The sequence below is a fragment of the Manis pentadactyla genome, chromosome 5 (genome assembly GCF_030020395.1).
Source record: "Manis pentadactyla isolate mManPen7 chromosome 5, mManPen7.hap1, whole genome shotgun sequence".
NCBI classification, from domain to species: domain Eukaryota; kingdom Metazoa; phylum Chordata; class Mammalia; order Pholidota; family Manidae; genus Manis; species Manis pentadactyla.
Window position 1 is genome coordinate 72983452 of NC_080023.1, and position 25728 is coordinate 73009179.

General features: G+C 36.1%; 1 protein-coding gene and 1 non-coding gene across 2 annotated transcripts; both read left to right on the forward strand.

Annotated features, from left to right (window-relative positions):
- The first annotated feature begins 11309 nt into the window (after nucleotides 1-11309).
- On the forward strand, nucleotides 11310-23067 carry IBSP (integrin binding sialoprotein). The gene is made up of 6 exons (XM_036895807.2): nucleotides 11310-11363; nucleotides 11456-11506; nucleotides 11602-11679; nucleotides 16261-16326; nucleotides 20346-20519; nucleotides 21081-23067. The coding sequence occupies exons 1-6, from the start codon at nucleotides 11310-11312 to the stop codon at nucleotides 21603-21605; spliced, it is 948 nt and encodes a 315-aa protein (XP_036751702.2). The 3' UTR covers nucleotides 21606-23067.
- LOC118917915 (small nucleolar RNA SNORA32) lies at nucleotides 13790-13911 on the forward strand. Its single transcript, XR_005026929.2, has one exon. It is a non-coding gene; the product is annotated as a small nucleolar RNA SNORA32 (small nucleolar RNA).
- Nucleotides 23068-25728: the final 2661 nt, after the last annotated feature.

A 25728-nucleotide genomic window follows, 5' to 3' on the forward strand; every position in this document is an offset into this window, starting at 1 on the left:
CTAAGGCTAAACAGATGTCACCAGAGAAAATAAAATCACAGCAAAGAAAACAGACCAACCAAATACTAACTAAAGGCAAAAAATAAAATCAACAACCCATAAAAGCAGTTAAAGGAAACAAAAAAGAGTACAGAATAAAACACCCAACATATAAAGAATGGAGGATGAGGAATAAGAAATGAGAGAAATAAAGAATCACCAGACAGTGTTTATAAAAGCTCAATAAGTGAGTTAAGTTAGACTCTTAGATAGTAAGGAAAGTAACCTGGAACCTTTGGTAACCATGAATCTAAAGACTGCAATGGCAATAAGTACATATCTTTCAATAGTCACCCTAAATGTAAATGGACTGAATGCACCAATCAAAAGACACAGAGTAATAGAATGGATAAAAAAGTAAGACCCATCTATATGCTGCTTACAAGAGACTCATCTCAAACCCAAAGACGTGCACAAACTAAAAGTCAAGGGATGGAAAAAGATATTTCATGCAAACAACAGGGAGAAAAAAGCAGGTGTTGCAGTACTAGTATAAGACAAAATAGAGTTCAAAACAAAGAAAGTAACAAGAGATAAAGAAGGACATTACATAATGACAAAGGGCTCAGTCCAACAAGAGGATATAACCATTATAAATATATATGCACCCAACACAGGAGCACCAGCATATGTGAAAAAAATACTAATAGAACTAAAGGAGGAAATAGAATGCAATGCATTCATTTTAGGAGACTTCAACACACCACTCACTCCAAAGGATAGATCCACGAGAGAAAATAAGTAAGGACACAGAGGCACTGAACAACACACTAGAACAGATGGACCTAATAGACATCTATAGAACTCTACATCCAAAAGCAACAGGATACACATTCTTCTCAAGTGCACATGGAACATTCTCCAGAATAGACCACATACTAGGCCACTAAAAGAGCCTCAGTAAATTCAAAAACATTGAAATCCTACCAACCAACTTTTCAGACCACAAAGGTATAAAACTAGAAATAAATTGTACAAAGAAAGCAAAAAGGCTCACAAACACATGGAGGCTTAACAACATGCTCCTAAATAATCAATGGATCAATGACCAAATCAAAATGGAGATCCAGCAATATATGGAAACAAACGACAACAACAACACAAAGCCCCCAACTACTGTGGGATACAGCAAAAGCAGTCTTAAGAGGAAAGTATATAGCAATCCAGGCATATTTAAAGAAGGATGGGATAAATCCCAAATGAATGGTCTAATGTCACAATTATCTAAATTGGAAAAAGAAGAACAAATGAGGCCTAAGGTCAGCAGAAGGAGGGACATAATAAAACAATAGGAAAAAATCAATGAAACCAAGAGCAGTTCTTTGAGAAAATAAACAAAATAGATAAGCCTCTAGCCAGACTTATTAAGAGAAAAAGAGAATCAACACACATCAACAGAATCAGAAATGAGAAAGGAAACATCACGATGGACCCCACAGAAATATAAAGAATTATTAGAGACTACTATGAAAACCTATATGCTAACAAGCTGGAAAACCTAGAAGAAAAAATGGACAATGTCTTAGAAAAATACAACCTTCCAAGACAGACCAAGGAAGAAACACAAAATCTAAACAAACCAATTACCAGCAAAGAAATTGAAGCAGTAATCAAAAAACTACCCAAGAAAAAAATCCCCAGGCCAGATGGATTTACCTTGGAATTTTATCAGACATACAGAGAAGACATAACACCCATTCTCCTTAAAGTTTTCCAAAAAATAGAAGAGGAGGGAATATTCCCAAACGCATTATATGAAGACAACATCACCTTATTACCAAAACCAGGCAAAGAACCCTCCAAAAAAGAAAATTACAGACCAATATCCCTGATGAATGTAGATGCAAAAATACTCAACAAAATATTAGCAAACCGAATTCAAAAATACATCAAAAGGATCATACACCATGACCAAGTGGGATTAATCCCAGAGATGCAAGGATGGTACAACATTCAAAAATCCATCAACATCATCCACTACATCAACAAAAAGAAGGACAAAAACCACATGATCATCTCCATAGATGCTGAAAAAGCACTCGACAAAATTCAACATCCATTCATGATAAAAACTCTCAGCAAAATGGGTATAGAGGGCAAGTACCTCAACATAATAAAGGCCATATATGATAAACCCACAGCCAACATCATACTGGACAGCGAGAAGATGAAAGCTTTTCCTCTGAGATTGGGAACAAGACAGGGATGCCCACTCTCCACACTGTTATTCAGCATAATACTGGAGGTCCTAGCCATGGCAATCAGACAAAACAAAGAAATACAAGGAATCAATATTGGTAAAGAAGAAGTTAAACTGTCACTATTTGCAGATGACATGATACTGTACATAAAAAACCCTAAAAGACTCCACTCCAAAACTACTAGAACTGATATCGGAATACAGCAAAGTTGCAGGATACAAAATCAACACACAGAAATCTGTGGCTTTCCTATACACTAACAATGAACTAATAGAAAGAGAAATCAGGAAAACAATTCCATTCACAATTGCATCAAAAAAATAAAATACCTAGGAATAAACCTAACCAAGGAAGTGAAAGATCTATACCCTGAAAACTACAAGACACTCTTAAGAGAAATTAAAGAGGACACTAAAAAATGGAAACATCCCATGCTCATGGCTAGGAAGAATTAATACCGTCAAAATGGCCATCCTTCCCAAAGCAATATACAGATTCGATGCAATCTCTATCAAATTATCAACAACATTCTTCAACGAACTGGAACAAATAGTTCAAAAATTCATATGGAAACACCAAAGACCCTGAATAGCCAAAGCAATCCTGAGAAGAAAGAATAAAGTGGAGGGAATCTCACTCCCCAACTTCAAGCTCTACTACAAAGCCACAGTAATCAAGACAATTTGGTACTGGCACAAGAACAGAGCCACAGACCAGTGGAACAGAATAGAGACTCCAGATATTAACCCAAACATATATGGTCAATTAATACACGATAAAGGAGCCATGGACATACAATGGGGTAAATGACAGTCCCTTCAACAGCTGGTGTTGGCAAAACTGGACAACTACATGTAATAGAATGAAACTGGATCACTGTCTAACCCCATACACAAAAGTAAATTGGAAATGGATCAAACACCTGAATGTAAGTCATGAAACCATTAAACTCTTAGAAAAAAACATAGGCAAAAATCTCTTGGACATAAACATAAGCAACTTCTTCATGCACATATCTCCCGGGGGAAGGGAAACAAAAGCAAAAATGAACAAGTGGGACTATATCAAGCTGAAAAGTTTCTGTACAGCAAAGGACACCACAAATAGAACAAAAAGGCATCCTACAGTATGGAAGAATATATTCATAAATGACAGATCCGATAAAGGGTTGACATCCAAAATATATAAAGAGCTCACGCACCTCAACAAACAAAAAGCAAATAATCCAATTAAAAAATGGGCAGAGGAGCTGAACAGACAGTTCTCTAAAGAAGAAATTCAGATGGCCAACAGACACATGAAAAGACGCTCCACATCACTAATTATCAGAGAAATGCAAATTAAAACCACAATGAGATATCACCTCACACCAGTAAGGATGGCTACCATCCAAAAGACAAACAACAAATGTTGGTGAGGTTGTGGAGAAAGGGGAACCCTCCTACACTGCTGGTGGGAATGTAAATTAGTTCAACCACTGTGGAAAGCAGTATGGAGGTTCCTCAAAATGCTCAAAATAGAAATACCATTTGACCCAGAAATTCCACTTCTAGGAATTTATCCTAAGAATGCAGCAGCCCATTTTGAAAAAGAGATATGCACCCCTATGTTTATCGCAGCACTATTTAAAATAGCCAAGAATTGGAAGCAACCTAAGTGTCCATCAGTAGATGAATGGATAAAGAAGATGTGGTACATATACACAATGGAATATTATTCAGCCATGAGAAGAAAACAAATCCTACCATTTGCAATAACATGGATGGAGCTAGAGGGTATTATGCTCAGTGAAATAAGCCAGGTGGAGAAAGACAAGTACCAAATGATTTCACTTATATGTAGAGTATAAGAACAAAAAAAAACTGAAGGAACAAAACATCAGCAGAATCACAGAACCCAAGAATGGACTAACAGTTACCAAAGGGAAAGGAACTGGGGAGGATGGGTGCGAACGGAGGGATAAAGGTGGGGAAAAGGAGAGGGGGCATTACGGTTAGAATGTATAATGTGGGGGTGGGGCATGGGGAGGACTGTGCAACACAGAGAAGACAAGTAGTGATTCTACAGCATCTCACTAAGCTGATGGGCAGTGACTGTAATGGGATTTGTGGGGGGTCTAGGGGGAAGGGGGAGCCTAGTAAACATAATGTTCTTCATATAATTGTAGATGAATGATAACAACAACAACAACAAAATTTACTTTGGTGATGATGAAGAAAAAAAAGGTTGAGAAGCACTGTGACAGATGGTCTTTCATTCATTCATCCTTAGTTATGCAGCCAGTATTTCAAGAACATTCAGTGAATAAATGCCCTACATCAGGCACTGTGATGAGTGATTGGAGATATATGGTAGATCAGCCCCAGTCCCTATATTCAACAACTCCTAATCTATCCAGATGGCAAGAGAGAAAAGCAACCAGCCACAGTAGAGAGGGGTCAGTGCATCACAGGAGTGCTTTGGAAACACAGAAGGGGTATTGAACCCAGCCAAGGTAGGGAAAGGAGCTAGGACTGGCTTCTTGAAAAATATGACTTCAGAACTGAGTCGTGAATGATAGCTCAGAATTAGACAGACAAAGAGAACATGCACAAAAGTTCTGAGGAAAAGACATGGGGTAAAGGGAAGGAAATGAAATCCTTTAGTGTGAGGAAAGAAAGTGTAAGCAGTAAGGCTGGAGTCATGTAAGAGTTAGATCCTAAAGGGCCTTCTATGCAACTCTGAGAAGTTCAAATTTTTATCTTGAAGGTATTAGAGCCATGAAGGATTTGATGGATGCAAGTAAGATTTGAGGGTTATGGAATTGATAGGACTACATCGAGGTGAGACAGGTAAGGGATGGATAGGTGATAAGAACAACAACCAAGTTTATAGTTTGAGTAATTGGTGGGGCGGGGAACACAAAGAAGGGCAGTTGGAAATTTGAGGTCATTTTGGAACTTCCAGATAGAGATTTCCATTATAAGTTTGCTATTCAACCTGCAGCATAGGAGGAAAGGCCATATTAGAAAACAGACGGGTAAGTGAAGCCATGGGAATGAAAGAGATCACCCAGAAAGACTCTGGAGAATGAAAAAAGGAAATGGACAAGTTTATGCCCTGAAAGCATAAACATCTAAGAGGCATCTAGAGAAAGAGTAGCACAGAAGAGCAGTTGAGAAATAGAAGGCAGGGAGGGAAGAGAAAACCAGAGAATGAAGAACATTCATGGGGCAGGGAGGTAGAGCTTTCGAAAAAAGAGGAGACAATCAGTGACATCAAGTTCTAGGCCTACCACCAAAGTGCCTGAGAAGCGCTCATGCTAGATAACAAGCAAGAACTCATTTGGTTTGCCAGAGTGACGTCACTGGCAACCTTTAAGAAGCACATTTCCACAGAGTTGTGGGGGCAAAGACCACATTGCAGTAGGCTGAAATGAACTGAAGGTGAAGAAATTGGGTCATTAAAAGTTGACAGCTCTCAAGAAACTTGGCTCTGAAGAGGAAGAGAGTATGTAGATAAAGGAGGTTTTTGTTTCTTTGTCTTATGAGGGAGACTTGAAAATTTAATGCCAATGAAAGAAAGTCAAGAGAAAGAAGTAGATGACAAACTAGAGGAAGAAAGGTACCTGGGGAGGCGACAGAAAGATCCAATACTATTTAACTGTCCCTCACTCCTCCCGACTAGAATAAAGATCTAGAAGGAAAGAAACAAATTCAGGAGCTTTCCCTTGAAGATAAGACACCACATCAAGAAAACAGTCTGTAAGTACTCTGCCCTTAGATCTACCACTGTGTGTTAACCTTTGCCTTATGTTTTGGAAAGGGTAAGGAATTGACACATCTCACTGATTTCAGCGGATGTCTGATTCTATGAGAATGTCCAGTCTCATGCTGACTACCTATACAGCAATTGAAATAGATTAACAGTGCTTGCCCTCCAGAAGCTCACAGTAAAAAACAGATGACATGGATACACACATTCACCACCACCACTGCCACAGGATGAGACAATATTATAGTAAAAGAACATGATGGTTTTTAAATAGGAATTTATATTATGTACAAGTTTGACATTTGTTACTTTTGGCTATGGCATATATGGAAGTTTTGCTGGGAAACTGGTTAGGGTTAGGAGAAGCATTACTTGACTTTCGTACAAACAGGAGGCCTGGGAAGGAAGAGGGAAGAGAGAGCTTGACTAGACTATAAAGTCTGAGGGAAAAAAAAAAACCTCTCTCTCTTAAATCCCCAACACAGGCTTACAAGAACTATATTAGTAGTTGACTGATTATATAAAGTCCTGGATCCAGAGACTTATTGATGAAAAAACTAGGCAAAGGTTGAACAGATAAGCCTGGATGGAAGACAGAATGCATACTGAAAATCAAAGGATTAATGGGGTATGAAACTATAGACTGGCCAGGAAACGGTGATGGAGTGTCAAAGCAATCAGGAAGATGGCAAGACAGCTCCAGAGATACTGTAAAGGTGAGGGTTGGTGCCCACACTACATACTACCTTTTGGTTTCAGAGAGAAAGAGTGGTGGAATAAATGTTAGAAATAGTAAAAGGGTTTAGTAATAAATAGAATTTTGGCATGGCCAAGATTTTAGCATTTTTCTGATGGAGGGGAGGAAATTTTGTCATTTATTCTAGAAAATCCTAGGTATTTAAGATTTCAGCTAAGAGCTGCAAAGAGATTTCACATGAAAATAAGTCATAAGTATTATATAGAGCATCTTGAAATTATTCTAGCAGGCAGGAAGTAATAAGTGATACTGGAAAGGAAAGTTGGGGTCATACTTTTTAGGCTTAGAGAGTTTTATCCAACATCAGAAGCTAGCAAGAGACAGCACCAAGACTTCACCTCAGTCTTTGATTCTAAATCCTGTGGTCTAAATCCAAACTTTTTTGGAAGGGGAAATAGGCAACATTCCCACAATTAGAATGTTACTGCTATAACCCAGCAAGAAGTAATGAGGACTTGAACAAAGACAGAGATGAGAAAAGAGGGAGAAGTTTGGATTCTAAAGAAATTGTGGAAATAGTGGTACTAGGATTTGACAACTAAGTATATATATTAGGCAAGAAAGAGGGATACATCACAATGAATGTGGGGTTTTCCCCCAAATGACTCATCAAAGAGTACAACTAGTTGTGGCACGCCAATGAAATAAATGTGTGTTCATATGCTATCTAAGAGATCAATTCATAACAACCTATTTAAATAAAGACTGTTATGATGAGATTGCAACAAGTGTGGTTGGGACAGCCCTGACTATAGAAAAGGAGGAATTACTAAGGATCTGTGGTTTCTTTCCCTGTAGCACTACTCCTTAGAAAGAATGCTGCAGTGAGCTTGCATGAATAAATCTAGTCAATTAAGAGGTAGAGACTTAGTGTTATGCACTTAGACTAAAGGGCGATTGAAAAGGATATATGTGGCTTATATAACATTGAAAATCAGAGATAACAGAATATTAGAAATTGTAACATCTTAGAGATCCCTTGGATCAATCATTTCCACTTTTTAAAAAAAACCTGTTTATAGACCACTTCAAACATACAGAAAAGTGAAGTATCGTGAATCCCCATTGACCTGTCACCAATTCAGTGAACATCTATTTATAACCAATTTTGTTTCATCTTTATCTCTACCCCCAGATAACTGTTTCAACCATAAATATTTTAGTATAAATCTCTAAAAGATAGGAATTCTTTTATAAAATGTAATATCATACCTAAAAAATGAACAATTTTTTACTGTCATAAAATATCTGCTCATCATTCAACTTTTCCCCAACTGTTTCATAATTTCTCTAGATAATGTCTCTGAGGTCTTTTTAAACTATAATTTCCCCTTCCTTCTTTTTATTTTTCTTGCTAATAAAATTAAGCCAGATAAGGCCATATAAAGTCTCCCACATTCTGGATTTTGCTGAATCCAGGGACCAGATCTTTCTTAATTTGGCTCTTTGGGTCCAGCAACACTGGCTCTCCATTGTCCTGGTTCTGTGGAAACTCAGTAATTTAAGGTCTGGTAAACGGAACTAAATTCATGGTGTTGAACTGAAACCATATAATTATATCAATTTTAATTCATGAGTTACTGAAACATATTTCAGAGAAACACAAAGTAATATTAAAATACTAATTCTTCAACTTCTATTATTCCTTTTTTTTTTTTACTAAACTGATAATACAGGATTCTGTCTATCAAAGTGAGTTTTCCTTTCAACCTAGTGAAAACTTGTATAACTGAAATTTTTAAATGGTTAAATCTTTTCTACTTATTTTAATTCAAGCACAGTATATTATTATATATATTCATAACTCAAACTATTCATCTACATCTAAACCTTCAATTAAATTCCACAATGCAAACCTCTTGGCACTAGAGCCACATTTCATATTTATTCAGCTGAGACTGTTGTCTTGAAAAAGTGTTGAAGTTTGGAGGTTTTCTGGTGAGAGTACATATTCTGACATCACCTTGGCCATAACAGTGATTGGCTGCTGGAAAGGCAAAGAAGAGTTTATAGGCAGCAAGAGCAAGTGAATGAGTGGGTGAGAGAACAGAGGAAATCCTCAATCTGTGTTACTCACTCCTGTGAGCCTGTCTTCCAGCTCCAGGACTACAAACAGGTAAGAATTAATATGACAACTTCATTATCTTAAAATCAAACACTCCACCTTTTTCATCTCTGGATTTGACTTTAAATTTTTTATTTAAATAATGATATTATTGCACTGTATAGAAAGGCTATGTAATTTAACACTTGTTTATCATTACACTAGCACCTCAGATATTAGGTTCTTTCTAAATTGCTAAGCTTATTAACCTATGCATGTAAATAAGTTCTTAGTATTATGCAAATAAACTAAAAAATTATGCTTCCTACTTCTATCTCTGTACCTTATAGATAGCTGTTTGTTTCCTCATTCTGATGCATTCAAAATAAGTTGACTGAAATATTATTTTGCAGTTGCAAATCTGCCTCAGTGTATGCAGATTTCTCCATAAATTATGCCAAAAAGTACAATCATATACAATACTTTTTTCCATATGTTATACATACATATACATTCAGTTTCAAAGTGTTAATATCCTATACCTCTAAATTAACTATGGAAAAATACGTATTACTAAAGAAATAAATAATGTTGGTTTATCATACTCTTACCAATAAAAAGCTTGTACTTAGATTCCCAAAACTATCCTTTCAGAATGTTTGAATTGTTGTCTGTGTTAGTAGTGGTCATTATGGAGGTGTTTGCTTTTGATGAATCAGAAAGTAAATAAAATGGGATTTATATAGATAGCCAATTGCTGCCTAAATGAATTACTTGTTTGTTTGTTTTTATATTTTCCCTGCTATGTTTATATCATCTAATTGTTTTTAAGGTTTGTTATGATAAATTCATGTAATAAAACCTCTTTCTACAGTTCTGCATATTTAAGTTTTTAGCTCTTTTAGATATTGTAGATATTCCAACTCTTTTCAAAAAGCTGCAGAGCAATAATCTTCTTGTTTGCTGGTGGGTTTGACCATGGATGGCAAATTTCAAAGTATTACTTAGAGCACCCAATAACAATGAAAGCTTCTGAAACAGATGGGCCCCCTTTAGGGGCAAAGCCTCTTTATCCCCATGAGACAATCAAGAACTTTAGTTCCCAAAATGGAGAAGATTGTGAGTAAGTGTACAGGCAACAAAATCCAAAGACCCAGTCTGCCACAAAGCAAGTGTGACAGGGCCCAAGACAGCTTTTCCAGGCCTTGAACTTTACTCTGTGGACTGTTTATTTCAGCATCAGATACTCAGTAAGGATGCAGTAAATCTGGGCTCATGATGACTAAATGTAAAATCAACCTTTAGGGTACAGTATATGATATGGGTTTCATACATGTTAAATATTACTTTTCCAAGTGTACTTATGGGGAATTTTTTTATCACCATTACATATTGCTTCTAAAATATTGCCAAACCTGCCACTCTGTACGAGAAAACACTCAGTTAAACATGTATGACAGTGCAAGTTGGGTGGGTGTTAGGTAAGCTTTCAGTTAAGATCATTTAACTTCTGTTAAAATAGGATTTTATCAAATAGAATAAAATTAAAATAGGATAGGATTTCATTCTCTTCATTTTCTTATGAGGGATCTGTGTGGAACTGAGATCTTTGCACGGCTGCACACCCCAGGACTGTTTGGGAACTACTCCTATTCGGAGAGTTGCATCTTCAATTCTTCCAGAGAGGTGAAGGTCTCCATGATGCCTATGCCCTGACCCTGGAGAGCCCCTAATCCATCCCATGACAGTCTCCCACACTAGCAATGGAAAGCTTAAATGGTGCTGGAGAATGCCCTTACTTGAAGAAATTTGCCCCTGATATCCCAAGGTGGAATTCTAATGAATTCTTATAGAATCATCCTTAGACTTGGCTGTTTGGTGCTACTTGGTATGAGAATAGTATTTCACATATTATGGATCATTTCACATACATTAAAAAAAATACCAAGTATTCTAAGAAATTTATAGAAAAATGGTTCCTAGGCTCCACTTTATAAATGAACTTTCAGTTCAGAACCTATATATACCTACATAGAAGCTGTAGGAACAATGGTGGAAAAGCAATCATTTAAATGTATTCAAGTTTTGCTTAGTTTTTAGTTATAAACAAAACAAATGGGTCACATAACTACCTAACAGTTCAATTTGCTTAGCTGGTATTCCTGGGCCAATAACATTAGGAGGCCTCCTTGGCTCAATGTGAGGTACACTAAGCATTCAAGCCCTTAGCAGAGATGAAACAGTCTTCCACTGACAGATCGCAGCAGATCACAAACCAAATATGGAACTCAGGGTTATTTAAACAGATGGTGAAGTCAGTTTTCTGCCACCTAAATAGAAGGAATGATTTTAAGACAAAAAAACAAATTTGGTCTTAATTAGCCAAAACTAAAATTGGACAGAAATGAAAACAAATTAAATACTTCAAAAAAGTTAAAAGAGTAAAAATGTTACACTCTTAGCTTTAATATTTGTTAACTTGACTGCTTTATTAATTCCAGAAGCAATCACCAAAATGAAGACCGCTTTAATTTTGCTCAGCATTTTGGGAATGGCCTGTGCCTCCTCAGTAAGTTCTTTATTAAGAACCTATAGTTATTTCCACTTTTGTCTTTTTATGTAAAGGGAGAATATGTAATAATTAAATGTTCTTCTAAACAGATGAAAAATTTGCATCGAAGAGCCAAATTAGAGGATTCTGAAGAAAATGGGGTAATTAATTTTAGCATGCTTCCTTGGCCTGACTACACTCACTCTAGATTTAATGCACATTAAACATGAATATATCATTTATTTTGTTTATGCAGGTCTTTAAATATAGGCCACGATATTATCTTTACAAGCATGCCTACTTTTATCCTCCTCTGAAACGATTTCCAGTTCAGGTAAGTATAAAAATTCATTTTCTTTCTCAGCCATTACAATTGTTTTAAAATCATCCAATTTTTTATTGAAGTATTTTTGATATACAATCATATTTGTTTCAAATAAACAACACAATGGTTCAACAATTACCCATATTATTAAATCCTCACTCCCACTAGTGTAGTTACTATCTGTAAACACAGGAACATGTTACAGAAACCTTGGCTATGTTCTCTATGCTGTGCTACCATCCCTGTGACCAACTTATATTGTGATCAAGAATTTTTGTGCCCCTTTATCTCCCTCACCCTCTCTACCCACCCACTCTATCCCCTCCCCCATGGTAACCATGAGTCACTTGTCTGTCCTTGAGTCTACTGCTCTTTTGTTCATTTGTTTTGTTTTTATATTCCACAAATAAGTGAAATCATATGTTATTTGTCTTTCTCCACCTGGCTTATTTCACTGAGCATAATACCCTCTAGGTCCATCCATGTTGTTGCAAATGGCAGGATTTTTCTTTTTTATGACTGAATAATATTTCACTGTGTGTACGTACCAAATCTTCTTCATCCATTCATGTACTGATGGGCACTTAGATTGCTTCTGTAACTTGGTTATTGTAAATAATGTGACAATAAACATAGAGGTGCATATATTGTTTTGAATCAGGGATTTTATTTTCCTTGGGTAAATTCCTAGATGTGGAATTACTGGATTGTATGGTATTTCTATTTTTAGTTTTTTGAGGAAACTCCATGCTGCTTTCCACAGTGGCTGCATCAATTTACATTCCCACCAAGGGTTTAGGAGTTTAGGTGTAGGAGGGTTCCACCCATTACAATTTAAAGGGAATGAAACTTAACTACAAAACACCTAAATTCAACTCTCACTGATACTCAGCCAGAAAGACTACCTACTATAAAAAGATTATTTTTAATATAATAACATTTACTCCTGAGTTCTCTTTGAGAGCAGAGATCCCCACACATGGAGTAAAATTATTTGTGCCCCGTCTAGAAGGATACAATAAAAGCAGACACCTTGGCACATTTGGTTCTAGCATTTTGAAAGCAGACAATTTTATCAGTCCCTGACAATCAAATTAGTGATGGGGCTGCTAACTATCACATTGTAGCTGATTCAGGACAGCTGTTTTACATCCAGTGACTTAGAGTCCTTTAATTGGTAGGGGAAAAACTGACTTAATAAATAGCAGAGACCATTTTAAAAAACATTCCTGATAATTAATAGTAATTGTTGAAGATTTTCTGGACCTCAGACCTGTGTAAGTCACTGGGGCAGTATGTCATACACTGGAGCTGAACTACTGGAGGTGTGGCTCAAAAGCTGCAGAGGAAAGAGAGAAATTCATTAACTGAACTAAAAAGCTTGTGAGGAAACAAAACATTCTTAAAATTTGTAAACAAACACTAAAAATAAGAGTTTCTGTTTTTACTGGGTTACCTGAAAAGAGGGCCTTTGAAAACTGGAGGGTGTGGTGTTGATTTTAAACATATGACAAACTAGAATTGTGCTATTTTGGTTACTATACAGTTTGGGTTCAGGGCACCAATTATGCACCCTTTGGCCCAGGACTCCTGAGACACTGAGAGCAGTCAGGGGATGCTGAAAACAACACCTCAGCACAGTGGCTTGGCATAACATTCTACCACATGTTGGGCTAAGCCATCTCTAACTCATACAATGATAGCAAATGATAATCTTAAAGTATTTCTAGCACCATAATAATTATGGGGAATGTTGTGACCACAGAAATATGAGCACACATGATATAAGAGTTGTGGGTTTTCAGATCTGTCTTCTATTCTTTGGTTCACCTCAGGCCCATGTGTAAACAGTGCTCATTTGAAAGTTTGCTCTGTTTTGCTCTTAAACTAAATGGAAGTGGTAATAAATTAAAATTTCTGACTAGTCTCTCAACTTTTCTAAAATATCAAGTACTCAGAGATATCCCCTACCTAGAATTTTTTATAGATATACATGTGTGGTCCAATCAAAATCTTCATAGTGAAAAAATATTAGGAGTGGTTATATGTTTCATTATTGATAGACTCAAAGTTCACAGATTCTTAAATAGATTTTTTAAATTCAAATATATAGTTGTAATGGTCATTACAAGGCTTTTATTATGCAGTTTCTCATTTGCTGTGGACATGACCATAAAAAAAAATTTCCCACTATGTTTTCTTTCTGCCACCTTGTTAGCATTCAGCCTACTGGGAACATGTTATTAACCCTTCTGTGATTTATTTCCACTACCTGGGACTATTTTTATTGATGGCCATCCTCACTTTGGAGAAGCAAAGGTGATTGGCAGTGGAAGGAATCACACCATACTGTTCTTAAAAAATTTATTGACTTATGTACTTATGTTGCCTATGTTACATAATAAAAACAACCCTTTACAGTTAAAAAAAAATTCAAGTATAGTTGGCATACAATATTATTTGTACTGAAATACAATACTTCAAGTATACAATGTAGTGATTTGATCTACATTACTAAATGCTCACCCCTATAGTGTAGTTCCTATCTCAAAATCTCAATCATAATATATAAATTCTCAAATCTAAATCATGTATAATCAGTCACAGGAATGAAAGTAGAGCATAGAGAGTATCAACAACAGTTCTAACATCACCCTATGCTGACAGATTGTAAATAGATCTTAACATATAAATTTTCCACAAATTATATGGATATGGGTCCATCTTAAGAATGTAGAATTTATAAGATAGTTATCTTTAAAAAGAATCCAATAAAATATAGTTCCCAATCCAAAGTCTAATCTAGTATTTATGATCTATTCTCCTACTTTACAACATTTGATTTCTAGAATTTTTCCCTTACATGTCTACTTGTGTATTTTCCACAGCTCTTTATTATTCATTCTCTTAAGTCTACTGGGTATTTGGTGCCCAGATCATCACCCAAAAATGCATTTAGCTGTATTGCTTTTGGAATTCATATTTTATTCAAACAAACCTCTGTTTATGTATAATCATTTCTCAAATACCAACTTGTGTGAAATATGACATATTTCATGTATAGCTGTAAAACTATCAAGTCTACATAACTTATCTGTAAAACTATCAAATTTACATTACTGGTCTATCTGCTGGGCTACAGAAATGGAAGTACAAATCAGCTTAACACCCTAAGCATTTTTAAATGAGGAAATGGCCTTTTTATGATTTCAATGATATTTGACTAGTGTGTAAACTCTTGGTGGGTAGGAATTTTATCTTATATTTCTTTTATCAGAGTCATCTCAGCTATCACAGTTATTGACACAGGGAAACTAATTATATTTCCAACTTCATCTCTTGCTATGAACCTCATTGTCAATACAAGGCAGAAAAAAGTAATATTCAATTTGGGGTTAGCACTGGAAGAAAGATAAAGAATCTCCTCTATTGTCTTAAAGGCTTTGATAACAGATGTTGAGATTTCTATTTCCTTTTAAAAAGTAGTAAAGCTCATTAACTTATAATTAGATCTTTATATACAGACTCCTTGGTTAAATTATTCTCATTAAATATTGAGCTCTTCAGAGGGATGGTACTTTATAAATCTCCTAAATGAGTAAGTGAATTAATTTTTCTCTTACATAACTTTTACCTCATTTATATATAACATCATTTATGTATATATGCATACATATATTTACAGGTTAATTTTAACTACATTCAAAATGACATATTTCATGCATAGCTGTAAAACTATCAAGTCTACATAATAAATTATTGACATATTTCATGTATAGCTGTAAAACTATCAAGTCTACATAATAAATTATTGATAGACTCAAAGTTCACAGATCCTTAAATAGATTTTTTAAATTCAAATATTGTTGTAATGGTCATTACAAGGCTTTTATAAGATTAATTTTAACTACATTCAAAATGACATATTTCATGTATAGCTGTAAAACTAAAAATTATATGCAAATTTAATTTCAAGTCAAATTCTAATTTAAATTCACCAGGAGAGCTCATTATTTAAGAGAATCATCCAGTAAAAACTTATATTCTATAATAAGCCTAATCATCATTTCATTTACATTTTATAAAGAATATAAACAATGTGATCTCTGTCTGCCTGAGATTTGTCTGGAACTGGGTAGAGAAGTCACAAGTGTTCTGGACTTTAGATTCCTTCTCTACAAAATAAATTGGACCAGATAACCCTCTTGTTTTCTCAGAGTTAAGAAACTTCTATGATTCATTGTTCTAGTTTTTACATACAAAATGTTTAACCTATTGCTTATGCTTTTGGGGTCAAAACTGAAGTATCTCATTTCATATCTTCATCATTGTAAAATGCAACTTTTTCTCTGATCTCATTTTGTATATGATCAATCTAATCGTACTTTTCTTACATTCACATGAGATTTAAGTAAATAAATCAATCAGGATGGTAATACTAATTAGTTTGAGTAAATATTTGTGTATATTTTATCTTATTTCAACAAGAAGGAAATTTTCTTTGGTGTTGAATACATGAGTATATTCATACATTTGTGTGTGTGTATGAGTTCATATGTATATTCATATTCATATGTATATATTTTCTAGAGCAGTAGTGATTCATCTGAAGAAAATGGATATGGTGATAGCTCAGAAGAGGAGGAGGAAGAAGAGGTAAGGAATTTCTTCAGGATTTTTCATAACAAACTAGGCAGCACAAAAAACAAACAGGAAACTAGTCCACTGTAGTCTGGGCTCAGCAAATAGCCATTGCCCACAGTGTTCTATTTTGGACAAGTGGAATGTTATTTAAATTTTTAAGAATCAGCTAAAATGACCTGTTTAAAACACTATTGCAGTTTGGGGTCAAAGTTACCTACAAGTGGTACACAAAAACAAAAATGTTCCCATTTTAAGTGGAAGAAAGTATACATTCTGATAAAAAGGAAAAAGTATTATTTATACTTAAGTGGCTAGAACATAAGACAAATACATAGTAATCCTACATTCAGTGCAATACTTGTTTTAAGAACAGATGTTAAAAACTCAACTTACTAAGTTGATAGTGCATGAAAACTAATCATATGCTCTACAGTGTGACTGTAATTCATCTGCCTTTCTTGACCCACAAAGTAGCGTTGTTCTTTTTCACAGGAATTTCATGTATTTTTGTCTAATAATAAAATTCATGATCTTACAGAAATGCAAATACTCAAGATGTATCTCGAATAATAAATATCTTCCTATATAGTACTGCAAATGAGTGTGGTTCATGGTTAAAATTCATCTCTATATCTTGGAAATTGTGCTAATATGTTTATAATTTACACTTCTGCACAGGAAACATACTAATTAGGTACATGTTCCTGGATAGTCAATTATAGCTATCCATTGGTTTGGGAACCTTCTAAACTCAGGTATTCTTAGGTGCTATTTATGAATGGACAATGACAGTCAAAAGTGGATCATGGATACACGTCTGCTATCATGGAAACAAAACTGTGTGAAAACTTTAAAAAAGAAAGTTAATTTGATTTTTTTTAACCATAAAAGCAACATTTCCAGTACATAATTTACCCTAATAGCTTAGAGGAAGGACTTATAAGAATGTCAAGCCAGTACCAGGAAAAGTGCCACCTACTAAATCCCACAAAATTTTGCCTGTAATTCCACATAGTAATTTTACACAAGAACTAAGCTAGGGTAATCCACTTAACTACAGCTGTGCTATACCGTGATTGTAAAATTGCCTTGCCAGCTAGATTTCTCAATTAGATTATATGTATCTTATGGCAATGGTTCTTCACTTGGTCGATGGGGATGGAGGAAGATTGGTAGGAGTCCTTTAGGACCCTGATGAAATCACAGACACTTAAAATTTTCTGCCAACAATCTCTGAACATTTATAATCCTCCTAGAACCTGTCTACAAACTTCCCATGACCCAGGGAATAGAGAACATAAATTTCATCTCCGCTTTGTGGGGAAACAGTGGTGTACCCTGTTTTGTATCTCCTCACTGCCTAGCACAGTTTCTTACACATATATGGTGCCCAGTAAATATTTGGTGGTTTAGTTTCAAAAACTTCAGAGGAATAAATGCTCCAAAGATCATCCATTAAAAGTAGATGAATAAACTTTGAGGTCTTCATCCTAAAGAGATTCTAAAACCTCTTTAATTCCCATTGCTTCCCTAAAATTTCATTGGCAATTCAAGTTAAATACACAGAATCTCTCCAGGAGCTGTACTCACATGAGAAGGTACTTGGGCATATTTTCTATTTGGTGATCATAGACTTTTCCTAAACTATTCAGTCTCATTTTCAAAAAATTTTTGTCGAAATATCATGTACAGAACACAATTATTCTAAGTATATAAGTCATTGAATTTTCAGATATTGGGCACAGAAGTGTAACCAGCACCCATATCAAAAAGCAGCACATGCTTTGTGCTCCATCCATCCATTAACAAGCCCCTCCAAAGCAACTGCTGCTCTGACTCCTAACAGAGAGATTGCTTTTGCTTCTTTTTGTATATTATACAGATGGAATCATGCAGCATATAGTCTCTTGTGTGTGGGCTCTTCCACTCTCAACACCTCCATAGTGTTCTGTAGTTCTAATCATCCATTCTCATTGTCAGTGTTTCATTATGTGAATGGACCACAATGTATTATTCTGTTGTTGAGCAGGTGGGTAGTTTCCAAGTTTGGGCTATAACAGAGGGTGCTGCCAAGAACATTCTACTACTCCTTCTGCTGAGCATATGAATTCACTTCTGGAGGCCATTTCATACAGAAGTGAAATTTTTAAGTCAAAAGGTATGTGTATGTTCAACCTGAGCAGCTGCAACCCAAGCGATGTACTAATGTGAAACTCACACTATCAGAATATGAGGGTTCTAGTTGCTCCACATTCTCACCAACACTTATTTCTTTCAGTCATTTTAACCATTCTAATGAGTTAGTAATACTTTTTAAGCACAAGTTACTGCTAGTTGTTATATTCCAAAAGATATTTGGGGCCTAGTACCCATCAACAGACTGACCTACTTTCCTTTTTAAGTCATTGCAGCAGGACATCCATAAATAAAGTATCTAGGAAAAGAAAGCGTCTTGTAGGAAAAAACATGTAAGTCTATGAGTTGGGACTTTTAGTCATGACCTTGCCACTAATGACCGGCCATCTACTTGAACTCATGTGAGTCATTTATCCCATTGAACCTCAGGTTTTTCAACCTCTGAAATGAGAGTACAGGACCTGACTAGTATATTCTCTTACTCTAAAGATCTTTCCTCCATCTCTCTGGAATGGTTTAGTGTGTTACAATAAAGCTAAACATGAAAAAATAAACAGTATGGTGTTAGTGGGATATTCAACACAATTAGCTTGGAGACTGTTTTGGGGTGGATTCCAGCGGTCCCAAGATTTCACTGAAACAGTGGAATTTATAGATTTGACACAACAAATATATTCTCCTTTAGTCACTTTGTTTTAGTAATAAGGCAGGCTAAATCTGGGTTTTGTTTGAAGTCTTTAAAACATAGGTTGCCTAGTTAAAGTTATCTTAACATCATAATCTCTTTTAAAAAATACACTGAAATGAATTCAGTTTTCCAGTACTCATTTAAGTATGAATTTCTGACTTTTAATATTAACTATGAGGAGATTAACTCAATTAACAAACCATTGCCTAACAACATGGGGTTAAGGCAAGAGAATACAGTGTTAAATAAAATTATACTATGACTAATAGTATTATAACAAGCATTCATTTGAAGAGTATTAATTTTTAAAAGCATCTTCATGCAATAACATGATATACAACTAAGGACTTCTTGGAGCATTTAGTTTCTTCACTGTACATAACATTTGGTTGTGTGTCAAGTGCATGAAATCTTCTGAATACAGCATACAGCATAGAACTGGTTTATATACTGGGAAAAGAATTTTGAATTAAATATATCTTTTTTTCTTTAAATAGACTTGAAAGCAAATGAAACATATTCATTCTGTTGAGTAGTAAATAAGACATGCAATCAATTTGAAGACAGGTGTTTCTATAAAAAATTTCTTTCTGAAAAAATATCCTTGGTGTAGTACAGACAATTCATATAAATCCTAATCATCAGCAAAAACATCATGGTACATTAGAAAGGGCTCAGCTCTTTGAGTTAGAAAGATGTAGCCTCATCACCACTATGAGACCTTAAGCAAGTTATTTAGCTTTCCTGAGCTCACTTTTCTTTTTCAAAAGAATGAGAGCAGTAATTCTACCTTACAGGGCTGCTATAAGGAATAATTTTTAAAAAGGCATTAGTTCTCAGCTTATTTGACAGCAAGTATAAGAATTAATTTACTACCATGCCTTAGTAGTTGTTAATAAAACTTTAAGAGCCTAAATCATGTATGGTATGAAGCTTTATTGTCAGATGTGCTGAGATTATTATATGAATATCTTTGAATTGATTAAATAGAATACAGAAATATCTAAAACAAACTATAGTGTGGTAAATAGGCGAGAGAACTTTGAGTTGAGTTCTGAGAAGTGAGAAGCGAAAATGTCACAAGATGATTTGCCAACCTCGGGCAATGAGCTGGCTGAGATTTTCCCAGCAGTGGTTCACAACTACAACAAATCTTGAATTATCTTCGAGTAAAAATAAATTTTCTTTCTCTTAATGTTTTCACCAGGAGACTTCGAATGAAGAAGAAAACAATGAAGAGAATCAAAATTCTGATGAGAATGAAGACGAAGAATCTGAAGCTGAGAACACTACACTTTCTGCTACAACACCTGGCTACGGAGAGGAGACCACACCTGGTATGGGGAATACAGGTCTAGCCGCCATGCAGCTTCCCAAGAAGGTAATAATTCCTCTAAAATGTTACATCAGATTTCATTTCTTTACTGAAGTCTAAGGTTATCCTGACACTATACACAAGTATTTTATATTATCTAACTGTGAAACTTACTTTGAAAAAGCTGAAAAAGTGAATGCAGATTCAATTTCCCTGTTTACAATAAGGAAAGATCTTTCCCCAGGCGACTTCTCTCCCCGTGTTGTTACACTGACTTTCACAGACGGAGGGCAAGCATCTTAGCAATGGATAAAATGTCCTGAGAGATGCCATCGCCTTTCAGGAAAGAGGTTTCCAGGGCAGAGAAAGTGAGTAGCAAAGCTCTAGGAAGCATCTGCCATGGTGGAAGCTTACCTATCAGGCACATTCTACATTAAAAACCAGTGACAAAAATGTCATTCTGAATTATTTTTAAACCTCCACCAATTCTTCTGTGAGTTAAATTGGCTGCAATTCAAAATGACATTTAAAACAAGACTTCCTGTGCAGCCTGGTTAGATAAAGTAATGGCCTTAAGTTTAACATTTGCCTGTCTAGATTTAGATTCTTTCAAACTTTTCCTTACAGGCTGGGGCTGTAAGAAACAAGGCCAAGAAAAAGGAGGAAAGTGACGAAGAGGAAGAGGAAGAGGAGGAGGAAGAGGAAGAAACTGAAGCGGAAGTGGATGGAAACGAGCAAAGCGTCAACGGGACCAACAGCACAGATGTGGACAACGGCAACGGCAGCAGTGGTGGGGATGATGGGGGTGAAGAAAGTGCCACTGAAGCCAATGCAGAAGGAACCACAGAGGCTGGCAAGCAGGGTAATGGCAGCCCTATGGAAACAACTCCAAACGGTGGGTTTCAGCCTACAACGCCACCACCAGAGTTCCGCGGGGCCACCCCCATAGCGGGCGAGCTCAGCACCACCAGCTCCGGTGGGGAGTATGAACACACGGGCACCAGTGAATACGACAGTGGGTATGAAGTCTACGAAAATGGGAACGGGGAGCCCCGTGGGGACAATTACCGAGCCTACGAGGATGAGTACAGCTACTATAAAGGGCGCAGCTACGATGGTTATGATGGTCATGATTACTACTACCACCAATGAAGGCCGCCTGGGATGAAGTCATCCATTCTGGCATTTCGTGTGGCTACCATTTTCAAAGTGCAACTCAGGAAGGTTACAATATAACAAATGTGCTTATTATAATGTGGAATGGAGCTCCTATTCCAAAGTGATTTCTATAATTGCTTCTGCAAGTAATGGGCCTCCTGTTGCTTTTCCCTGGTATGTTATTGAAAGGCCATTATAAATAAGGGCCATTTATCAAGTTAACCAATCCATGAGATCAAGGTTGAATTGAATTTTTTGAGGTTGTAGTTGTATAAATAGTATTTTTAACGTGCCTGCATTATTACAACCTGCTAAAATATATTCTTTGTGCAAGAAGTACTTCTAAGATGAGATTGACATTAATGACACTGTATACAATAAATGCTTAGTTCTTTAATCACACTACTTAATACTGTATATTAGGTTTAATTATTATCCTCAAGTATTTTTATGTGACCTATATGTATATTCTATGTATGGGTTTTACCACAAATAAAAATGCAATACTTCAAATGTGTTATAATTAAGAAGAAAAATGAGAGATTCAGAATTGAAAAAGGTAGGACCAGTGGGGTACAATTCAATCAATGGATAAAAGTTTATTTCCTCTGTGGTTCAAAACTCAGAAAAACTATAGAACATTTTCTTGTGGATAAATCAACATAGCTAAGATTTTGACATGCATGTGGGAATAGTCAGACATATACACCAGGGTAATAAATGTTTTTTATTAGAGTTGCCAGATTTAACAAGTAAAAATATAGGATGCCTAGTTAAATTCGAATTTCAGATAAACAATGAAAAAAAATTTAGTGTAAGTGTGTTCCTTGCAATATTGGGCCTCTGTGAAGTATTTGGGACATACTTTTACTAAATAGATGATTCATTATTTATCTGATTCAAATTTAATGGAATGCCCTGTGCCATACCCTTTTCCTACTTGACTTGACTTTAGGTAGGGTAGGGAGAGGGATGGGGTAGAAAACTCTTAGATGTCTATATGCGCATACATACACACAAACACACACACAACCAAAGAGAGCTGATATGAAAAGCCTTAATTGCAATTTATGCCTTGATATAAACCTGAAAGCAAATTTCAAATGGGAATAGTGAAGGAAGGAGACAGTGAGTAAGAGTAAGAAGACAAACATTCATTCATCTTTCTATATATTCATTAAGAAGATGTTCTGGGCATCTGCTGTGGAGCTGGGTAATGTTTAGACATTGGACATATGAAAATGAAGAACCCTGTCCTCTGAGTGATTTTTGTCTGATAACTAATGGTTGTAAGGCATCACATGCATCAACTAATCGTCTACTATCTTTTTATTTTGAAAAATACTAAGCCTTCAGAAAAGTTCAAAGATTAGCACATGAGCACCCTTATTATATGTTTCACCTAGATTCACCAATGGTTAACGTTTTGCCATATTGATGTTATCTTCTATCTATTTCTGTGTGCCTCTGCCTTTCTTCATATATATATATATTTTTGCAAATGTGTTTGGCAAACATCCTGAAGAGTGGTTGTGGGAAGTGTGACATCATGATGCTTGACTCCTAAATACTTCAGCATTTAGTATAAGAAAAGGAATTCTCCTACACAGTCACACTGTCATTCTTAAGAAATTTAACACTGATGTAACTTTCTAAAGTACAGTCCATATTCAAATTTTCCCACTTATTCCAATAATGTCATTTATTACTAACTCATTTATGCCTCACAAAATTCTTATCAGGTGGGTATTTTTATTATCCCCCATTTTACTGATGATTGAAGCTCAAAGAAGCTATGCAGCTTGCACAGGGTCACAAGTGGGCAAGCTGGAGTTAAAACAAAGGCAGACTGGCTTTAGAATCTTTGCTCTACCAGTATGCTATATTCATTAGTGTATATTCATCAGTAACGGATGTTGAACCATAATGTGAGCAGGAAATCTCAAATGATGAGAACACTGCTGATAAATGAGCCTTGTCTTATTAGATCACAATTTTCTTAGACTCCGACATGTTTTATGACTTGAGCCCTAAAGAATATTTCCAAGGAAAGGCGATCTTCTCCTATTTTTGGTATATCTTTTTATACAGGCAGTTCAGTACTGTGCAAAGTCCATGAGCTCTGGAGTTAGATGGGCTTGAATAATGGCTATCAAAAATAAATCACTATCTTTTCCTAGTCTTCATTGCCTATCTCCTACATCTGGAGTGTACTTACTGGGTTTCTGTTCAGGATCCAACATGTTATGAAGTACTCAGGATTGTCACCTCCCTCCTCTCCACTCCCCTTCCTGTCTCTCCTAACATTTAGGTGTATTCAATTGTAACAGAATTGCCTGGCCATAAAATCTGTCTTTTGGGAATTCATAATTTTTTTTTGTCTTAATGCATCTTTAATGCCAAAGTCAGTTGATTAGGTTAAGGTCTTGGGAATGGTGTGATCAATACAGATAGTAAATATTTTTGACTTTGTAGCCATATGCTTTTTATCACAACTAGTCAGTCTGTCATTGTAGAAATAGCAGCCACAGACAATATGTAAATGAACATGATTGTGTTCCAATAAAACTTTATTTACAAAAACAGATGATGGGGAATATTTGGTCCATAGGCCATAGTTTCCTGACTCCTATTTTAGATGACTGTATAAAGTCATAACCATAAAGAACTGATTAATTTTAAACTTTAGCTATTGGTAATCACTTAGGACATAAACAAACTATCAGTGAGCTCACCACCTTTTCTTTTTTTTCCAACTTGAAGCTTGGTCCTTTATTTCAAACTTTATTTTAAAAATTAATTAACATTTATGGTATTGGAAGCAGCAGTCTGTGATTTGTATCCTTTCTGCCACCACTTACTAGGCGCTTCTGACAGTTACTGGACCTAAACACCTCAGGAAGTTTTATCTTTGATAAATAATATTCAAAGATAATTTTTCAGTACACTATCTTCTGAAATTTTGAGACAGAGATTATCAGGTATATCTCACCCTTTAGCGAGATGATGCAAAGCTTGATTCTAGATGTAGAATAGCCAATGTAAAATCAATGGCACAACATAAACTATTATTTATGCTGTGTAGAAGGGCCAGGTCCAAAAAGGCCAGGTCCAAATAGGTAAGGATGCTATTTTCCTGAAAAGCCTTTGCTGTCTTTCAAGTGGGACCCCCAAACTGGGCAGTTTTTCCTTGAACCTTATCTTCCCCTTCCCCAGCTGCTCATGTCATCAAATCCAGTAGTCTGATGGTTAATTCATGAGTCAGTGTGACTGGGTCAAGGAGTGCCCAAATTAAACATTATTTCTAGATGTGTCTGTGAGGGTATTTCTGGTTGAGATTTAAATTTGAATGGTTGGGCTCAGTAAAGTAGATTGCCTTCCTCACTGTGGGTGGCTATCACCAAATCCATTGTGGGCCTGAACAGAAGAAAAGGCAGAGAAAGGAGGAATTTGCCCCTTTTGTTTCTGTAAGATAAATTCCAGCCGAAAGAAGCAGGCGAAGAGAGGCAACAAAGTGCCAGGTAATTTATTTGAATACCCCCGGGCGAGGTTCCATGGCCTTCCTGTCACAGGCCAGGGAAGTCACGCGAAAGTAGACAGGCAGCGAGTTTTTAAAGAAGGTAGCGGGAGGCAGAGCTTAGATTTACAGCGGTGGGAGGATTGGCTAGCCTAAGGCACATTTTTCAGGTTGGGAGGGGGCAGCAGCCAGGGACTTTTCATCAGTGTCTGACGTGCTCACCCCTCCCCCCAGTGCCTTCAACCTTACAGTTTCTTGCCTGCCTATTTGAACAGGGACATGTGTCTTCTCCTGCCCGTGGACTGGGACTTACCCCATCTGCTTCCCTGGTTCTCCGGCCTTTGGACTCAGATTGGATTTACACCACTGGCTTTCCAGGGTCTCTAGCTTACAGAGAGCCGATTGTAGGACTTCTCAGCCTCCACAATCATTTGAGCCAGTTCCTCATAATAAACAAACAAATAAATAAATAAATATGCAAATAAATAAACAAATATCCCTATGTTAGGTAGAAAGATAGACATGAGCAGCTGGGGAGGGGGAAGATAAGGTTCAAAGAAAAATTGCCCACTTTGGGGGTCCCACATGAAGATAACAAAG

Excerpts from the sequence above, each read along its gene's own strand:
- IBSP (XM_036895807.2), top strand. The coding sequence starts at position 11,310 with ATGAAGACCGCTTTAATTTTGCTCAGCATTTTGGGAATGGCCTGTGCC. Across the intron at positions 11,507-11,601 it reads AGGATTCTGAAGAAAATGGG|GTCTTTAAATATAGGCCACG; the intron begins GTAATTAATTTT and ends TTGTTTATGCAG. Across the intron at positions 11,680-16,260 it reads TGAAACGATTTCCAGTTCAG|AGCAGTAGTGATTCATCTGA; the intron begins GTAAGTATAAAA and ends TATATTTTCTAG.